Source organism: Engraulis encrasicolus, chromosome 21 (genome assembly GCF_034702125.1).
Source record: "Engraulis encrasicolus isolate BLACKSEA-1 chromosome 21, IST_EnEncr_1.0, whole genome shotgun sequence".
Taxonomy (NCBI): Eukaryota; Metazoa; Chordata; class Actinopteri; order Clupeiformes; family Engraulidae; genus Engraulis; species Engraulis encrasicolus.
In genome coordinates, this window is record NC_085877.1 from 21,497,442 (window position 1) to 21,516,754 (window position 19,313).

General features: G+C 46.2%; 1 protein-coding gene across 1 annotated transcript in view; it reads right to left on the reverse strand.

Moving 5' to 3' along the window:
- Positions 1-241: 241 nt before the first annotated feature.
- Positions 242-19,313, reverse strand: part of peli3 (pellino E3 ubiquitin protein ligase family member 3) — a 63,962-nt gene continuing 44,890 nt past the window's right edge. The window contains exons 7-9 of the mRNA XM_063186373.1: positions 4,281-4,469; positions 1,137-1,443; positions 242-1,027 (exon numbers count right to left, since the gene is read on the reverse strand). Coding sequence (XP_063042443.1) covers positions 720-1,027; positions 1,137-1,443; positions 4,281-4,469 — 804 coding nt within the window. The 3' untranslated portion in view covers positions 242-719. The remainder of the gene's footprint in view (positions 1,028-1,136; positions 1,444-4,280; positions 4,470-19,313) is intronic.

Below are 19,313 nucleotides of genomic sequence, written 5' to 3' on the forward strand. Positions count from 1 at the left end.
TATGCAGTGATGGGTGGTTGGGTGTGTGAAGAGGGTGCTGTTTGTTGTCCCCATGCCCCGTCTCATTCAATTGTGTGGGATGGTTTGTTTGTGGCGCCCCTCTCTCATCCCCACCCACTCAGTCGATGGGCCCCTGGAAGATGGGTATGCGGTAGGATGGGCGAACAAACAGGGTGCCATCTTGTTCATCGGGGTGGAATAGTGTGTCGTTTGTGGCCCATCTTAAACAACTGTGCCCCCCCCCCCACACACATACATTGTTTTTGTAGCCGCCTCCCTTATCCCTACCTCTTAGTCCACCCCCCTGGAAGATGGGTATGGTGAAGTGGTAGGGTGGATGGATTTGTTGCTTGCCCCCATACCGTGTCTCATTCCATTGTGTGGGATCATTGTTGGTGGCCCTTGGGGTGGGTGTGACTGGTTGGTTGTGCCCTCCCCCCCGGCTGCCCATGGGGTGTGTGACTGGTTGGTTGTGCCCTCCCCCACCCCCATCCCGCGTCTCTCTCAGTCGATAGGCCCCTGGAAGATGGGTGTGGTGAAGTGTTTGGGTGCATGGATTTGGTGTCCCCATACCGCGTCTCATTCGATAGTGTGGGATCATTTGTTGGTGGCCCTTGGGGTGGGTGTGACCGGTTGTGCCCTCCCCCCCGTTGGCCCATTGGAGGGTGTGACTGGTTGTGCCCTCCCCCCGCCCCCGCCCCCATCCCTGCCTCTCTCTCTCAGTCGACCGGCCCCTGGAAGATGAGCCTGACGTGGCCGTGCTCGCCGGTGAGCCAGGTGCCGCAGAAGGGGCAGGCGGCGTGGAAGGCGTGCGTGCCGTGCGGCAGCGGGATCTGGCTCCAGCCCTGCGCCGTCTTCTCCGAGCACACGTGGCCGCACGGGCAGAAGGCGTGCGTGGGGTGGCCGGCGTCCAGGTACAGGCCGCCCTCGCAGCCCATCCACAGGGGCACGTAGGGGCCCACGCGCCTGCACATGGGGCACTCCCGCTCCCCCGTGCCCGCCGGCGCCGTGCCCATGCCCCCCACCGCACCCAGTACCCCCTCCGCCTCCACCACCACCACCGCCGCCGCCGTGCCCGAACCCGCCTCCCATCCCACCCCCGATACCCATCCCTCCGCCGCCCCCACCGCTGGACGTGCCGCCCTTCTCCTTGCGGAAGCCCCAGTTGTGGTAGCCGTGCACGTGGCCGCAGTTCATGTAGGCCCAGGGCTGCTTCTTGTCCACGGTGGCGCGCTGCGTGGCCGCCAGCGCCAGGCTGGGGAAGGCCAGCGTGTTGAAGCCCACGGGGCACTGGGGCCGCGCCGCGTTCAGCTCCTGCCGCAGCGACTCCAGCTGCTTGAGGGTGGGCGTGTGGCGCAGGCCCGCCGGCGTCCGCCACAGCAGCGTGGCGCCACACAGGTCGATCAGGGAGCCGTCCTGCAGCGTGTTGGACTCGTTCTCCACCTGGAGGAGGGAGGGAGAGAGGGATGTGGGGAGTGGGTGAGGTAGAGTGGGAGAGAGAGAGGGATGTGGGTAGGGGGTGGTAGAGAAGGGTGAGGGAGGGAGAGAGAGAGGGATAGAGGGAGAGGGAGGGAGAGAGGGAGGAGGAAAGATTAAACACTCATTTATTGTAACCTTCACAGGAGAGAGAGAGAGAGAGAGAGAGAGAGAGAGAGAGAGAGAGAGAGAGAGAGAGAGAGAGAGAAAGACAGACAGAGAGACGAGGGGGGGGGGATTCAGTTATAGAAATTACACAGCACACAATGTTACAATAATTTCCTTTGGGACAAATTAAGTATCTCTATTATAATTTGCTTAACTGATACTTTAATCCAAAGAGACACACTGTACAATGCCTACACAGAGAAGGCAAGACTCACATCTTAACATGAAAAGATGCTACTCATAATGGATAATAAAACAATGGAAGACATCTGTGTATTTTGGTACATTTACCTCTCCCTATTTTACAAGATGTATTATGTTTATTATTTTTGGGTTTGAATCACCTCGAAAATCTGCTTTAAATTACACAGACTAAAGATTCAGATTGATACGGAGATCATTTTACATTTCTGAGACTAACAACTCCCATTGGTTCCGGTTGATAAGTGTAGGCCCTACTTACACAGGAAGTAAACATTTGACAAGGAATTCATTATTTTAATTACTGGCATATTTTGTTCTCAGGAAACCCCAGTGATGAAAAACCTAGACAACCTCTGAAAATAAATTGCTTCCCTTTGCTCTTTGTCATTTTCAATTTCACAGATTATGAAATGACATCAGCCAAATTTACATTTACATCAAGTAATAATTATATGTGACCCCATTCTCAAAAGACTAGATATTTCTACGGGCTTTCTGTTCCTTTATTTGAGACAGTACAGTAAAGAGAGATGAAGAAGCATCGGGAAATGACCTCGGGTCGGAATAAGACCCAGGTTCCTGGTAGCATATTATTGTACGGTTCATTACTTCATAGTTCCAACCTGTCGGTGGATCATTTTGCAAGATGCACTTCTCTGCATTCATATCAGTCTGTATTCAATCACTTGTCAGAACAGAACAGCGGGTGGTAGGGTGGGTAACGACGAGGGGGCTTGTTTACTCGGAGCACGTGCTTAGAGGGGAACGTAACCTTGACAGGATTAGAAACGAGGAGAGGGAGAAACGAGACGCCTCCATCTCCACACCTGACACAGCTAGCTTACACTAGCTAGCTACCGCCGCTGCTGACATGCACACATATGAGAGGAGAGGACAAGAGAGGAGAGGAGAGGAGAGGAGAGGAGAGGAGAAGAGAGGAGAGGAGAGGAGAGGAGAGATAGGAGAGAGACAAGAGGGGAGTAGAGGAGAGGAGAGGAGAGGAGAGATAGGAGAGATAGGAGAGAGACGAGAGGGGAGTAGAGGAGAGGAGAGGAGAGATAGGAGAGAGACGATAGGGGAGTAGAGGAGAGGAGTGGAGAGGAGAGGAGAGGAGAGGAGAGGATGCTACACAGTACTGTACGTAATCGAGCACACACCTGATGTAAATACAAATGACAATGTCATAAAAATCAGAAGAGAAAACATAGTGGGGAGGGAACCATCCACCAGCACCGTAATTGTTATGTTCGAACACGGAGATGCTTGATCTGATTTATTATATACAGTATATTTAGTAGCCTACATAGTTAATATTTCTATTAACTCCATTGGTGTCCAATGTATTAACATTTGACATTCCTTGTTTTTTTATTACTACAGACAGTGCAGAAGCACCAGTCTTGTAACAGGCCCACAGTTCATGCGCAAGGTATCAATTTGCACCTGAGACAGTTGATAAGGAAGAGATACTTCATAAGGAGTTTCTTCCGGAAACAATATGACGGAAGGTTCCTAGCTGTCATCATATATGGTTGCCATATAAGCTTAGTATAGAGTAGTGGGAATTCAGAGTGAAGTTCAATGGGAAAGTCACATTCATTTAGAAGACTGGACGTGATGCCACTTTGTTGCACTGGTGACGTGCAATTTACCACCCCTAGCAGCATGTTTTATCTTTGTTACCATATCGAAAATCTTTGGTTGCACTGCGGCAATATACTGTAGTAGTAGGCTATATAAATTGTTACATAGCACTCATGTACAAGTGTAAAATCCTGGCATTGACATTTTTTGTGTGTAAAATATTAATTTTGTGGACTGTAACACACAAATGGGCTTATGTGCTTCTCCTTGTGACCATGGGGTAGTGCTGTAGTGTTTTCCCTCTGTGACACTTTTCATACAGCACAAGACTACTTTGCAGACTCTACTCAAGCATGAAACCACACTGTACTGCACCGACATGACTTGATAGTAGGCAGGGGCTTTGTACCATGTATGTATGTATGGTGGCTTTCCTTTTTATGTAGCTATAGGGGAATGATAATCAGTTTCCAGGCAATCAAATGTGATTTAATCTTACCTCTCATTCATGTGCCCTCCTAACTCTCTCTCTCTCTCTCTCTCTCTCTCTCTCTCTCTCTCTCTCTCTCTCTCTCTCTCTCTCTCTCTCTCTCTCTCTCTCTCTCTCTCTTTATATTACATCTCACTTAGCTTATGGTTACAGTTCCTGGAGCAGAGCGGGATTCGAACCAGCAACCCTCTAATCTAAAGCCCATGCTCTTCACACTTAGGCCACAGATGCTTCATCTATCTATCTATCTATCTATCTATCTATCTATCTATCTATCTATCTATCTATCTATCTATCTATCTATCTATCTATCTATCTATTGATCTATTGATCTATCTATTGATCTATCTCTTCTCACCAGTTTTCCCCGTTGCTGGGCGGAGCGCGTCTCTCGGAGGGCGAAGACGTTCCCGCAGACGGAGATTTCCCGCCACACGCCGGGCGCCGGCTCCGACACGAACTCCCCGGCCGGGTGCATCACCAGAACCCCATTGGTCGTCAGGCCGTCCATCAAGCCGTCTGACGTTCGCCATTTGGCAGCTCTCTCCTGATGGGGGCGGGAGCAAACAAGGCAAACACACACAGATACATTACTATAAATTACATTGGTAAATAGAAGTAAATTGAATGTTGAGCACTCCTTATTTCAGAATCAGACTCCAATCTGTAGGTGCTCTTGAAGTACGGAGAGAAACCCAAAAGAAATGGACAGCAAATGAACTGCATTTCTGTGAGGTTTTCTACAAAACTCAAGCACTCAAACCGCTTTGCAGCCCATGACTCACACATTCATATTCACCCATTCACACACACATTCAGAGGCACACAAGCTTAAATCAACCCCCCCCCCCCCCCACCACACACACACACACACACACACAACACACACACATACACACAGTACAGATACAGTATATAAAAAACACAAATCCATATGGATGGTATACCCTGCAACAGAACAGAGGTGTGGCTGTCTGACATGTTTACCGTCACACACAACTCCCCAGTTCCCAAGAGTGAAAGTCCCCAGACTGTTCCTGTGGCGACTGTTCCTATGTAAACAGCACTCCCCAATGAGCTGACTGCTGCCTGTGTTAATAACATGCACACAGTAATCTGCCTGTCAGGGATTACATAACACTCTAGTCACTCCCCTCCCCAGAGCCTTCAAATGCAATGCACTTTAATGAATCAAGTTTAAAGATTAGTCTATTTTATATTACTATTATTATTTTATTATTATTATTAAAGCTTTATGAAAACTAGCATCTAGCTGGTCGCATATAATTGAATGACAACTGGAGACGTGACATCACCAGACTAAAAGAACTAGTAGTAGAAGTACTATACAGGTGAAACGTAAAAATCAAATATTTAACTCAAGATGTCAAATGATGCTATTTCCAGAAGTGGTGGAGTATCACTTGAAGCTTCTCTGTAATGTCAAAGCCATGTTGTTATGATGGAAGTCTTTTCAGCCGGCTGACCCATCTGTACAACGAGATGTCCCTAGTCATAAATACAAGTATGTTACAAGGATAACATGTCTACCAATGGTACATTTCAATATTGAATACTGTCAAAATTCAGCAATTTTTCACTTTTGGCCAATCTGGGGCTCCCGGGCAGGTTGGGGGGCCCTAGGGCTGCAGCCATATCTAGCCTATGCGTTAATCCTTACAACAAGTGCTTTGGATATTTCAAAGAGCTTTTTTGGTCTTTTATGACTTTATTTGACAGGACAGCTTGAGAGGTGGACAGGAAGCGAATGGGGAGAGAGACGGGGAGGGGTCGGCAAATGACCCGGGTCGGTAATCGGACCCGGGTCGGCCGCATGGCAGGGCTGCTTTGGATATTTCATCATAGTTCATCATAGTGCAGTCCAGTTCGTCCCAGTGGTGACTGTTCCTATGTAAACAGCTCTCCCCAATTACCGGTGACTGCTGCCAGTGTTACCTTAATAACACATAATCAGCCTGTCAGGGATTACATAACACGCAAGTCACTCCCCATAGACCTCACATTAATGAGTTGAGTTTAAAGAGAGTTTTGTGATGTGTCTACTACACTCATAAACAACTCTCAGGCCCGTAGCCAGGGGGGGTTCGAGGGGTTCGTTCCCCCACTCGTACCCCCCAACACTGGGCTAACAATGAAAATAACTGTCAGATAGCAGTAATTTGAAGCAATTCATGTCCATTTATGTTAAGAATGGGGAGCAACAGACAAACAATTAAGGACAGCAACAGACTCACAGCAAACTCATAATGAATAAAATATGTTTAAATTAACATATTTGAAGTATGTTCGTGTATTTGGGGACATTGAAATAGGGAGCCAAATGAAGTCCACTTTCGGGGGAAAAAGATCCCCCCCACCACAAGTCTGGCTACGGGCCTGACTCTCCAGTCCCAAGAGTGTAAACCTATGGGGGCGGCCCATTAGTCCGACAGCCTATTAGTCAGACAGCTCAAGTCCCACAGTAAGCCATAGAGGAGCATAACAAGAATCCCCTCAGTCCCACATTCCATGAGTCCAACAGATGTGCGCAAAGCTTGGGCTTCTGGGTTTCGGTTTGGGCATAGTTTTAACTTTTCAGTTAACTTAAAAGTGCTCTTGTATACTGAACAGGCCTTTACTGATGGTTAGGGTTAGAAATTGTTTTGGTTTGGGTATGGTTTTAATGTGTGTGGTTGGACTAATGAGATGTCGGACTAATAGGTGTCTTTTTTACCCTAAAGACCAATAAGTACTCGGCGGTCAATTGTCAGTCTGCTTATACTGCTAGTATGACTATTATGTGTAACCTCACCATCCCCTCTAGTGCTCTTTCTCTCTCTGTACTGTGCCTGGTTTCTCTAAGGCCTGGTAAACTAAAATTGGGTTTGAAGCGAGGTTCTGGTGATGCTGCATTAAGAAATGTTTGCTTGCTGGATATGTAAGCTCTGCTTGAAATGATTCGATCTACTGTAGCTTTACTCAATCAGTAGTGCCCTGTCGGGATGTACGCAACGGCCATCCCTACGCTATAGGTCTAGCATTTCAATGTAGGCATACCACACAATAATGGTGAATATATTCACTCTGTTCATTGATGGTGAACAATCACTGTGGAGAGAAAATCATTGAGTGGAAGTGCAGGGCTCTCTATCTCTCTCTCTCTCTCTCTCTCTCTCTCTCTCTCTCTCTCTCTCTCTCTCTCTCTCTCTCTCTCTCTCTCTCTCTCTCTCTCTCTCTATCTCTCTCTCTTTCTCTCTCTCTCTCTCCCAGCCTCCTTTTCTCCTCCTCCATTTTTCTCAAAATCCGTTGCACAGAGCAGAGGTTTCCTCCCTCCTCGCTCCCTCTATCCTCTCCTTCTCTAAAATATCCATCTTTCACCCTCACCCTCCCCCTCATCCGTCTACCCCCGCCCCCATCCCTCTCTTCTACTGCTCTTCTGTCCCCGTATAGTATATGATGACAGTGATCCATGCAGGCAGGCAGCGAGTGCAGTGCAGTGTCATCTGCCAAGGACAGTAGCGTATAAGCAGGGCCGCTGACAGCTTTGGCCGGGTCCAGGACAAAGTCATCTGAAAGGGCCCACCCACTCAATACATACAATGTAATGAGAACCCAATTCTGGGCCCTCTCTGTCCCTGGGCCCAGGACAACTGTCCCCTTTGTCCCCCTCTGTCAGCATCCCTGTGTATAAGCCAGTCTGCACCATTCCAAGGATGGGGGGGGGGGGGGAGATGGTTCGGGGACTCCACTCATACGATGACAGGTCTAGTTATAAACGCAGCGCATTTGTCCTTTAAAACGTACCCGTAAACAGTTTTACTCCCCCCAAAAAACACATTATCTGTCTGCTGTGGTTGATATTGCGCACTACGGCTGTGTTTTTATTTCCTTGTACCGGGACACCTGTCATCAGCATCCCCCCAAACCAAATCATCTTCCAGCGGCCCTTTTCCTGGGCACCACTGTCTGTCTAAGAGCCCCGGGGGGGCAAAGGGGTCCCCTGTTCCAGGCCCAGGGACATAGGGGGCCCATCATTGTTTCTTCATCACATTGATTGTATTGGGTGGGGGGCCCTTTCAGATGACTTTGTCTTGGGCCCAGCCAAAGCTGTCAGCTGCCCTGCCACTGCTTGTCAATACCAACACTTCTCGCAGCTGCTCTCCTCTTTACAGCCCGACTCATTAAATCTCAGCTATTTGTCCTTGAAAACATATCCATAAACAAGTTTACTCCCCCAAAACACATTACCTGTTTGCTGCAGTTGATTTTGCGCACTACAGCTGTGTTTTTATTTATGGAGGCACCTCTCACCAGCACCGCCTAAGCAAATCATCTCCTCGTGGCCTTGGCTGTCCTTGATCATTTGAAGTGAAAGTGAAAGCCCATTGGGAAACTCCAACTCCCATTGTCATTGTGACACAGCACTCCACAGCACACAAGTGAACACTGCACACAACGAAATTGCATTTTTATGCCTCACCCGTGCAAGGGGGCAGCCCTCAGTGGCGCCCCATGGGGAGCAGTGCGGTGGGACGGTACCATGCTCAGGGTACCTCAGTCATGTAGGAGGATGGGGGAGAGCACTGGTTGATTACTCCCCCCACCAACCTGGCGGGTCGGGAGTCGAACCGGCAACCTCTGGGTTGCGAGTCTGACGCCCTTACCGCTCACCCATGACTGCCCTCATTTGCTGGATATCACTGATATGAGCCTGTTTACAATGCCACAGTAATCGGGTTATAGGAATAAACAGGTTATTGGGAAAACTGTTAATTGTTCTTTACATGCAGTCGGTTGGCTGTGCTCCACGCAAGTGTGTGACACAAAACTGGAATTAAGGCTTGTGATTGGCTACTTATTATTGGGAGGCTTTCCAAGCCTTTATTTGTTTTTATGAGACAGGATAGTGGAGGAGAGACAGGAAGTGAGTGTGGAGAGAGAGATGAACAAGGGCTGGCAAAGGACCCGGGCCGGGAATCGAACCTGCCGGTTGGCTGCGTAGCAGACGAGTGTGCCACAGTAGGGCCCTAGAATGTCAATAACCCGATAATAACCTGCATATATATATACATGTCTTGAGGAATCAGTTTATTAGCCAAAAACCTACCTGTGCAAATCGGATTTCTCATAAACCGATAACTGCAATAAACCAATTATCATAAACTGTTTGTTCAGTTTATATGAGCACTTGAATAAACCAGTTACTCCAAAATTCTGATTATAAATGGTTTATTGATGTACATATAAACTGACTCACTGTCTGTCTAAGGCTTCTGTCTGCCCTTTACATATGCCGTTGTCAGTAGTGGGGTGCTCACATCCAAAGTAACTTTTTGCAGGTGCCAGACAATAGGGTCAGACATCAGAAAGAGGTAGAATATCCAGGCTGCATGTTTTCATTAAATTAAGTTTATTTTTGGAGCTCAAATGGTATTGTGGAGACCTACGTACATTTTTCCATTGTCCTTAAAACATGGCGATATTTCTACTCTTATGGTTTGCAACTTGCTAATTAATAACCTAATTCATAAGGTTCCGATCTGCCCTTTCAACGTACCTAACAACTTACACGTAGAGGATATGATCACTGCTCTCATTATGTATTTCCCAATAGCTGTTGTTTACCAATGGCCTGATTTACAAGACCACTATCCATTTTTTCAAATTTACCAAAAGCTCTACTGCCAAACATACTATGTACCTGTCCTCTACAGTTTGCAAATAGCCTTCATAAGGTCACATCTTTTCTTCAAAGTTAGCTCATAGTTATACTACCAAGTATGCTCTCTGCTGTAAAAGTCTTACCCAATAGCCTGATTGTAACACAATGTCCTTTAAACATACCATATCTGTATATAGAAGCCATTCACTTATAGATTATAGATGTAGGCATATGTATAATCACAAGAAAGCCAATTATTGGCATTGGTCCTAATATCAGAACATTGCAATGAAATGGTATTACCTACGGTAATACCCAGTGAACGACAGGTTATCCCTGTGAAATGAATAAACCAATTCAGCCTCAAAAATATAGGCTACTGTACACAATACATCTTCTCTTTCACTTGAGAAAACCTCACTTTTAAGTCGAATGGCCAAACAGCTGTTTTATTAGAAAAACAGCCATACTGTAAATTTGTAAATGCGTCAAGTGGTCCCTTGGTTGGCTTTTGCACTGAGGTGTCCGGTGCCATTTTTTTTAAGTGAAAGCCTGATTTATTTTCCCTATACCCCCTAACCCCCTGCCGTAAGGACTGTAAACCATTCTGACAGCTTGATGGCGTGTGCTTCACACCACATAAAATGTTGGGTTTTACAGCATGCTGATATTTAAGATGTTCAGGCACGTCTGTCTGTCCATCCATGTGGTGATAAAATACGACGTGGATACTCTTGACTTGAATGATCGCAGTGGGAATGAATGGCGTGAATGTATGACGTATCTGATTAAATAATTACAAATTATTAAATAATATATTTTTTAAAAATAATTAAAAATTATCTGATGTTTTGAACGGATATCTTTTTTTAAATTTCGACAACCCACTGTGTACTGAAAAAAAGTCCCCAGTGCACAGATGGTTAGTATATAGTGTGACACAACACTTAGTGTAAATGAAGGCCAAATGTTATCCTTGATGTAAGTGCCAAGTGTGTACGTAAGTGCAATTGTAACCCAGGTCATCTGCTCGTGGAGTCATAACGTCGCCATGGGAACCTAGTCCGCTCGTGGGGCTGTTTACATTCTTCGAAAGACTTTCCGTTTGTCCTCGTCTACTGATGTCCACTGATTTAAGCTTACCTCCGATAAAATACACCATTCAATAGTGTATTATTGAAAGCCATCTATGAGATAAAAGTGTTTACTTACTCCACTGACGGAGTGAAGAGTCGTTGTGAACGTCGAAGGTTTTAAACCGTGAAGATTATTTGTAAGTATCTTTCAACTGTGTGGCTAGTCGGTCGCTAGCATTTTACATAGCAACCAAACGTTACGGTTAGCAACATAATGATCCGTTTATAACTTCATGTCTCTTGTGTTCATAAAAACAAAAGCGTTGAAGACCGGATTGGCGTCCGAGTGTCCGAGTCCAAACCCAGTGTGTTTCTTTCCACGTCGATATCTGGTGAGTGATTAATTTAGTTTTAAAAGCAGTCATGGGGCTCTACTATACCGTATTGCACTTAGCTTCACTTCAATTGTTCTGAATGTATGGAAGCGTTCTGTATTATAATGTGTGTGTTCTATGTATGTATTTACATCTTGAAGAGAACCGATTTTAATGTTGTTTTGGCCTGTACAGGCCGGGTCTTTCGTTTGGATCGATTCTTGCTGTTCAAGTGAATTCAGCTGCTGTGCGATCGCCTTCAAGCACCGTGAAGGCGAACCCCAACAGCTGTGGCGAGCCTGGCCTTCAGATAAGAACTGTTGATATAACTGAATGAATGAGACTCTTTTATTTTGTTTTGTTTTGTTTTCTTCTTCTTCTTTTGTAATACACTGTATTCAACGTGTCATGCTATAGTTTCTATTACCTATTTATATATTTCTATCTACTCACCCGGGTGATTTGGCCTAGTTGTCATTTGGATTATATCTGGTGAATGTAGTTGCAGATTTAACCGTCTGCAATATATATTTTATTTTTAATTATTTATTTTATTTGAATCTGCAGATTCTCTTTTGTTTATCTGATTGTTGTTTGTTTATGTCCATCTTATTGGAAAGATAGCCCACTACACTAAGTTATTCACTCACCAATTTATGAATTATTAATACTCCCCTACTTATCATCTTGATTATTCTTAATACAATATTTCTAACTTACAAACTCCGTCTGTGTGTGTTTTGCTTTTGCTCTGTGTTGGTACACTCCTTTCTTAAGTAGCGAGCCTAGGTTTTATTGATGCGCAACGCAAGCCCAGAGGGTAAAGACAATATTTTTATTATATTGTTTAGTGAAATAGTTAGAAGTAGGTTACAATTCTGGCGAGCCTGCCAGGAGAGAGCAGTGTACCAACAAGAGTAAAACAAACCAACTACAATCAGGGTAGAATAATGGAGATAGTAATGAGCGAACAGATTGATGTCCCAAATTCTGTTATTGTCACCGGATTAACCCACACGGAAATAGATGAAGAGGTAGGAAATCACCTAAAACAGTACGGTTCAATAAATAGAATACTAACTATTGATAACCAAAGATCAGAGTTTCATCTCTGCTCCATTGTAGAGTACGCCTATAACACTGCAATGCACACATTAAGACCCTCACTTCCGCTAGTCTTCGAAAGTTCAGCTGACGCAAACATTATTTTTTCTGTACGCTCTTTAGACAGTGTTTACACTAGTACCGCCAGTAGTAACGCTACCAAGGGCTACCTCGAGGAACTGCAAGCCATTGCCAATAAGAGTGGAAGGTCTTTTGAACTGGTGCTCCAAGAAGAGCTTATGAAGATGCAAAGAGGAAAAGATGTGTCTATCCCTGCCATTAGTAGAGAGTCCAAGAATGTAGAAGTGCCATCCATGCAGCAACCCTCCCTCCTGCTGGGACCAGTGTCACCTGAATTGGTTAAGACCTTGCCAACAGTGTTGCCACCGTCTCCTTCAATTCACCATGGTCAGGTTGGATCGAGGGCATTTACACAAGCATCACCAACACATGCTGTTTCCCTGCCGCGTCAGACTACCATGAGGAGACCACAGTCATTGCCCTCAACTATAACAATTAACAACCCGTCACCATCTGCTATGTTGACAACCGCCCTATCTTCTCAACTGCCTGTCAACTTACACCACCGCCAAGGCCCTCTGTTGAACAAAGACAGAGGCGACTGTGAGACAGCTGCAGTGATGCCCCCAGCCATTACGATGAATGATGTGAATCCACCTGCTGTACAGCGTATGGTTGTCGAGCATGTAGTGCGTACCAACGAAGCTCTAGCTCCAATGCCATCCTCCTTCCGTCTCAGACCCTTCTCCGGGAAAATTCCACGTCCAAACAGTGAACTTGACTATGAAACCTGGAGGGCAAATGTTGATTTGATCTTAACCGATCCATCCATGTCTGACCTGCATAGGACACGAAAAATCCTAGACAGCCTATTGCCCCCAGCTACTGACGTCATTAGACATGTCAACCCCCATGCCTTGCCATCAGTGTACCTTCAGCTGTTAGATTCAGTCTATGGCTCAGTAGAGGATGGAGATGAGCTGCTGGCGAAGTTCATGGTGACGCTGCAAGACCGCAATGAAAAGCCATCCCATTACTTAAACCGCCTACAAATCGCCTTGAGTGCTGTAGTCAGGCGAGGGTGGCATTTCAGAGACTGAACGGGACCGTTACCTCCTAAAGCAGTTCTGTCGAGGATGCTGGAATAATGTGCTGATCTCTGACCTGCAATTAGAACGAAAAACTGCAGTACCACTGACTTTCACTGACCTGGTTTTACTCATCAGAACGGAAGAAGATAAACAAGCCAGCAAGCAGAATCGCATGACACAACATCTTGGACTATACAAGCAGAGTCCCGCCGCTCCAAAGATGAGAGCTACAACACAACAGCTCACAGCCTGCAATTTCCCCACAATCGAAACAGAGATCACTGAAGCAGAATCTTTGAGGAGGCAAATTGATCAGATGCAAGCACAGATTGCTGTCATGCAGACTACAACACCGTGTAAAGTCAAAAGCAAGCATTCTGAAGACACTGAAATGAACATCTTGAAAAGGCAGCTTGCTGATGTTAAGGCACAGATTGCAGATATGAGAGTAGTTCAAGAAGCCCACAATTACCATCTAGAGTCAGCTGAAGTGAATGCAATGAGACATGAGCTTGCCATTCTACATGCACAAGCACAGGTGAAGCCCCCACAGAATTTGAACCATCAGGCACCATTGCCCATGCAGGCTAGAGACTTCTCCATGACGGCACGACAACCATCTGGCAGGGCTGGAACCAGGCACCCAAATTCAGAGCTGACAGCGAGAGGCAGACCTAGGCCATGGTATTGCTTCCGATGTGGAGAGGATGCTCATCTGGCCAGCAACTGTGTGAGCGAACCAAATCCTCTTCTGGTTGAAGAAAAACGACGACTGCTGAAGGAGAAGCAAGAGCAATGGGACCAGCAAAACGAGATCACTGGAAACCATCAGTTAAACTTCTAGGAGCCCCTGTTGCAGGGCAGACAGGGACTGAAGGCAAAATGAAGAGCCCTAGAAATTTCAGAAGAGTAGTTAGCAAATCTAGTAATGTTAATACCACTTACCCCATCTCCACACCAAAGCTAGTCGGAACCAAATGCACTGCACAAGTCACAATTGATGGTCACAAAGTTAATTGTCTATTAGACACCGGGTCCCAGGTAACCACTATCCCACTGTCCTTTTTCAAGAGTCATCTGTCCCATCATAATCTGAAGCTGCTGAAAGATCTTTTGGATGTAGAACTGCAGATAGAAGGAGCCAATGGAGAGGCTGTTCCTTACCTTGGGTATGTGGAAGTAAACCTTTTGTTCCCAGAGGAGTTCTTGGGGAAAGAGATTGCGGTCCCTACGCTGGCATTAGTGGTTCCTGATATGAACAGTGTGCCCCAAGTCCTCATTGGCACAAATTCACTGGATGTCCTCTACTCAAACTTTGTGGAAGACCACAATTGCCGACCTCAATCTTTCCTCCCGGGATATAAAGTAATCTTGAAAGTCCTTGAAGCACGGCAACGGCAAACCAGTACTGGAGTACTGGGATGTGTGAGGATGCAAACCGAAGTTTCTGCGGTAGTACCAGCTGGTCAAACCATTGTCATGGGGGGGAAAATCCATATGAACAGTGCTCACGCTGACAGATTTGTCGTCGTAGAGGCTCCCTCTAAGTCCTCTCTTCCTAGAGGACTGCTAGTTGCTAACACCCTGAACAGCCTCCCTGTCAAGCATTCATGTTCTATGTCAATCTTGCTGAAGAATGAGACACAACATGATATAAGCATTCCCCCAAGAGCAGTGTTAGCAGAGATCCATGCTGTTCAGCAAGTGACGGGACCCGAATCATCCACTCTCTTGCCCGCTGCTGACATAAAACCCATGGAGTTTGATTTCGGTGAGTCCCCCTTACCCCCAGAGTGGAAAGAGCGAGTAACACGATTGCTCAATAGCATGCCCGATGTCTTTTCACAACACGACATGGACTTTGGTCATACGGATAAAGTTAAACACCGTATTAAGCTAAGTGACGAGACCCCCTTCAAGCATCGGCCTAGGCCCATCCATCCACAAGATGTAGACGCTGTTAAGAAACATCTAAATGAGCTGTTGGAGTCTGGTGTCATTCGTGAATCTGAGTCCCCCTTTGCATCCCCTATAGTAGTTGTTAAGAAGAAAAATGGATCAGTGCGACTCTGTATTGACTTCAGAAAACTCAACTCACAGACCATAAAAGATGCCTACGCTTTGCCAAATCTTGAAGAGGTTTTTTCATTGCTCAATGGATCCAAATGGTTCTCAGTCCTTGACCTTAAATCAGGCTATTACCAAGTTGAGATGGAAGAAGCTGATAAGCAAAAGACTGCATTTGTCTGCCCTCTCGGCTTTTGGGAATTCAACAGAATGCCACAAGGAGTTACTAATGCTCCAAGTACGTTTCAAAGGCTAATGGAACGCTGCATGGGAGATCTCAACCGTAAGGAGGCACTAGTCTTTATTGATGACCTCATAATCTTTTCTGATACTTTGGAAGAGCATGAGTCAAGACTACTCCATGTCCTCAAGCGATTGAAAGACTATGGGTTGAAATTGTCATCAGAAAAATGCAAGTTTTTCCAGACCTCAGTAAAGTACCTTGGTCATATCGTTTCACAGCATGGGGTTGAGACCGATCCACAAAAAATTGAGGCACTAACGACCTGGCCAGTACCCGAAAATCTAAAAGAGCTGCGCTCTTTCCTTGGTTTCTCCGGATACTACAGACGATTTGTGAAGGATTATTCTAAGATCATTAAACCCCTCAATGACCTCACTGCTGGTTACCCACCTCTAAAGAAACCTGATAAGGGAAAAACAACTGCCCGTTACTTCTACCCATCTGAATCCTTTGGCAAGAGATGGACTCCAGAATGCCAAGAAGCTTTTGAGAACATCATTAACAAGCTCACTACAGCACCCATTCTGGGGTTTGCAGATCCTAAGCTCCCATACATCCTTCACACAGATGCAAGCACCACAGGCCTCGGTGCAGTATTGTATCAAGAACAGGATGGGCAAATGAAGGCTATTGCTTTTGCAAGTAGAGGACTATCTAGGAGTGAAGCTAAATACCCTGCTCACAAATTAGAATTTCTCGCTCTCAAGTGGGCTGTTACTGTTAAGTTCAGTGATTATTTATATGGTACTGATTTCACTGTGGTCACTGACAGTAATCCTCTAACTTACATTCTGACATCAGCTAAACTGGATGCCACAAGTTATAGGTGGTTGTCTGCTCTATCAACATACAGCTTCAAGCTTCAGTATAGAGCAGGGGCTCAAAACCAAGACGCAGATGGAGTTTCGCGCCGTAGTCATGGAGAGCTTCAGGATGACATTGCGTCAAGAAAAGAACGTGAAAGGATTAAGCAGTTCACTCTACACTGTCTCAAAGATCAAGAAAGTCCAAGCATTGTTCTCCCTGACGCCATAAAAGCCATCTGCGAGAGGCATGATGTTCAGTGGTCACATGAGTGCGCTACACACCTTAATCCATCTGTTACACTTGTGGAATCACTTGCTATCCACTCTGATGCTCTACCCAGAGGGTTCCAGCAGGAAGATGACCATGGACTTCCTGTGATCGGTAAATGGACTGAGGACGAGATGAGAGAAGCCCAAAGAAATGACCCTGAACTCAGAATCATCATTGAGCATAAGGAGTCCGGAGATATGCCATCTCCCTCACTGAGGCGGGAGCTTCCAGACCTTGCCTTGTGGCTCCGAGGATGGAATCGATTACAGATGAAGAATGGAGTGTTGTACAGGACCAGACAAGAGCATGGACAAGTCACACATAAGCTGGTACTACCAAGTCAACTCAGAGCCACAGTCTTAAGAAGTCTTCATGATGATCTAGGTCATCTAGGCATAGAGCGCACTGACGATCTAGTAAGATCAAGGTTTTATTGGCCCAGAATATCTCTGTCTGTAGAACACAAGATCAAAACTTGTGAGCGCTGTGTGCGCCGGAAGAAGACAACTGAAAGAGCAGCCCCTTTGGTAAACATCAAGACCAGCAGACCGCTAGAGTTGGTCTGCATGGACTTTTTATCCTTGGAGCCCGACCAAAGTAACACCAAGGATATATTAGTCCTGACAGACCACTTCACCAAGTATGCAGTTGCAGTACCAACGCGAAATCAGAAAGCGCAGACCGTGGCCAAGTGCTTATGGGAGAACTTCCTAGTACATTATGGCTTTCCCGAGAAACTTCTGAGTGACCAGGGTCCTGATTTTGAATCTCACACCATTAAAGAGTTGTGCTCTCTTGCTGGTATTCAAAAGATTAGAACTACCCCCTATCATCCCCGGGGAAATCCAGTAGAACGATTCAATCGCACTCTCCTTCAGATGTTGGGCACCTTGGAGAACAAAGACAAGTGTCGTTGGAAAGAGTTTGTCAAACCCCTTGTGCATGCCTATAATTGCACTCGGAATGACGTAACTGGATTTAGTCCTTATGAGCTGATGTTTGGAAGACAACCTCGACTGCCAGTTGATCTGGCATTTGGACTACACACAAACAGTCAACCTAAGTCCCACTCCCAGTATGTGCATGACCTGAAAGACCGTCTAGAGGAGAGTTACCGTGTTGCCACTGAGAATTTCACAAAGATTGCTGACCGTAATAAACTTCGCTTCGACCGAAGAGTAGTTGAATCCTGTCTTGAACCAGGTGATCGTGTCCTCGTAAGGAATGTGAGGCTCAGAGGGAAACACAAGTTAGCTGACAAATGGGAGGCAGATGTCCACGTGGTAGTCAGACGAGCAGGTGACTTACCTGTATATACAGTCAAGCCAGAGAACAAGGAGGGTCCGTCACGCACACTACATCGCGACCTGTTACTGCCGTGTGGATTCTTACCGGTGTCTGAACCTGAGGCCACTCCGGGTCCAAGGCAGAGCAATAGGCCGAGGACGCGAAGGCAGTCCAGGATGGAGACCCAGGTGGCGGATGATGCCTCTTACTCTGAGGATGACGATCACTTCTTCTATCCATCCAGGGAAATGCTGAACGCCGACCTTAGTGAAGCAAGAATCTTGACCCGGCCAGATGAAGTACAATTGATGGAAGAACAGATCAGAGATGTAAATCATCCAACGCTTTCTCTTACTCAGGGACCCCTCGCTCCTGCCAACCTGACTGAGAGGACCACAAGCTCTGCCGTTAGACCGTCATTTGAAGGAAATGGATTCATCTCTGATCTAGAGAGGTCAACACAAGCTCCTGTGGAGCCTATGCCAATCGAAAGAGATGCGCTACTTGCTACCAGGTATGGTGTTCTAGATGAGCACAATGTTCTTCCCAGACGCTCCCAAAGATGCAGAGAACAGCCTGAAAGACTACAGTACGACCAGTTCGGAATCCCCTCACTGTCCAGAGTATGATAACAGGTACGAGCATGTCACAGGCTCACAGCACACCCCAGTCTTCCATTTTTTTGATGTGGTGCTGGCCGCACTCATTTTGCGCCTGCTTGGCTTGGATTGTCTATTTTTGTCAGCTCACGCTTTTATTTCATTTCCGGGTGGATATCCCAGGAGGGGGCTCTCTGAAGTCTCGAGCTGGGTAGGCCACTGAAGCTTCGGAGATATTCAGGTTTTCTTTTCCTGTTTTCAGATTAGACAGTGTAGTTGGACAATCCTTGCCTGTTCTAGCCACATGTTTCCCCTTTTTGTGTATGTGCACTGTGAATGCCATTCTGTGATTAGGTTGCGCCCTCAACAACCCGCTGTTGTATCAATGCAACAGATCTCACTCCGAAAAGGTTTTGGCTGTGCAGATTCCTCAGGTAGCCCACTTAGGTGTAACGGGACGTACACACCTTTAGGGGGGGAGGGTGTAACCCAGGTCATCTGCTCGTGGAGTCATAACGTCGCCATGGGAACCTAGTCCGCTCGTGGGGCTGTTTACATTCTTCGAAAGACTTTCCGTTTGTCCTCGTCTACTGATGTCCACTGATTTAAGCTTACCTCCGATAAAATACACCATTCAATAGTGTATTATTGAAAGCCATCTATGAGATAAAAGTGTTTACTTACTCCACTGACGGAGTGAAGAGTCGTTGTGAACGTCGAAGGTTTTAAACCGTGAAGATTATTTGTAAGTATCTTTCAACTGTGTGGCTAGTCGGTCGCTAGCATTTT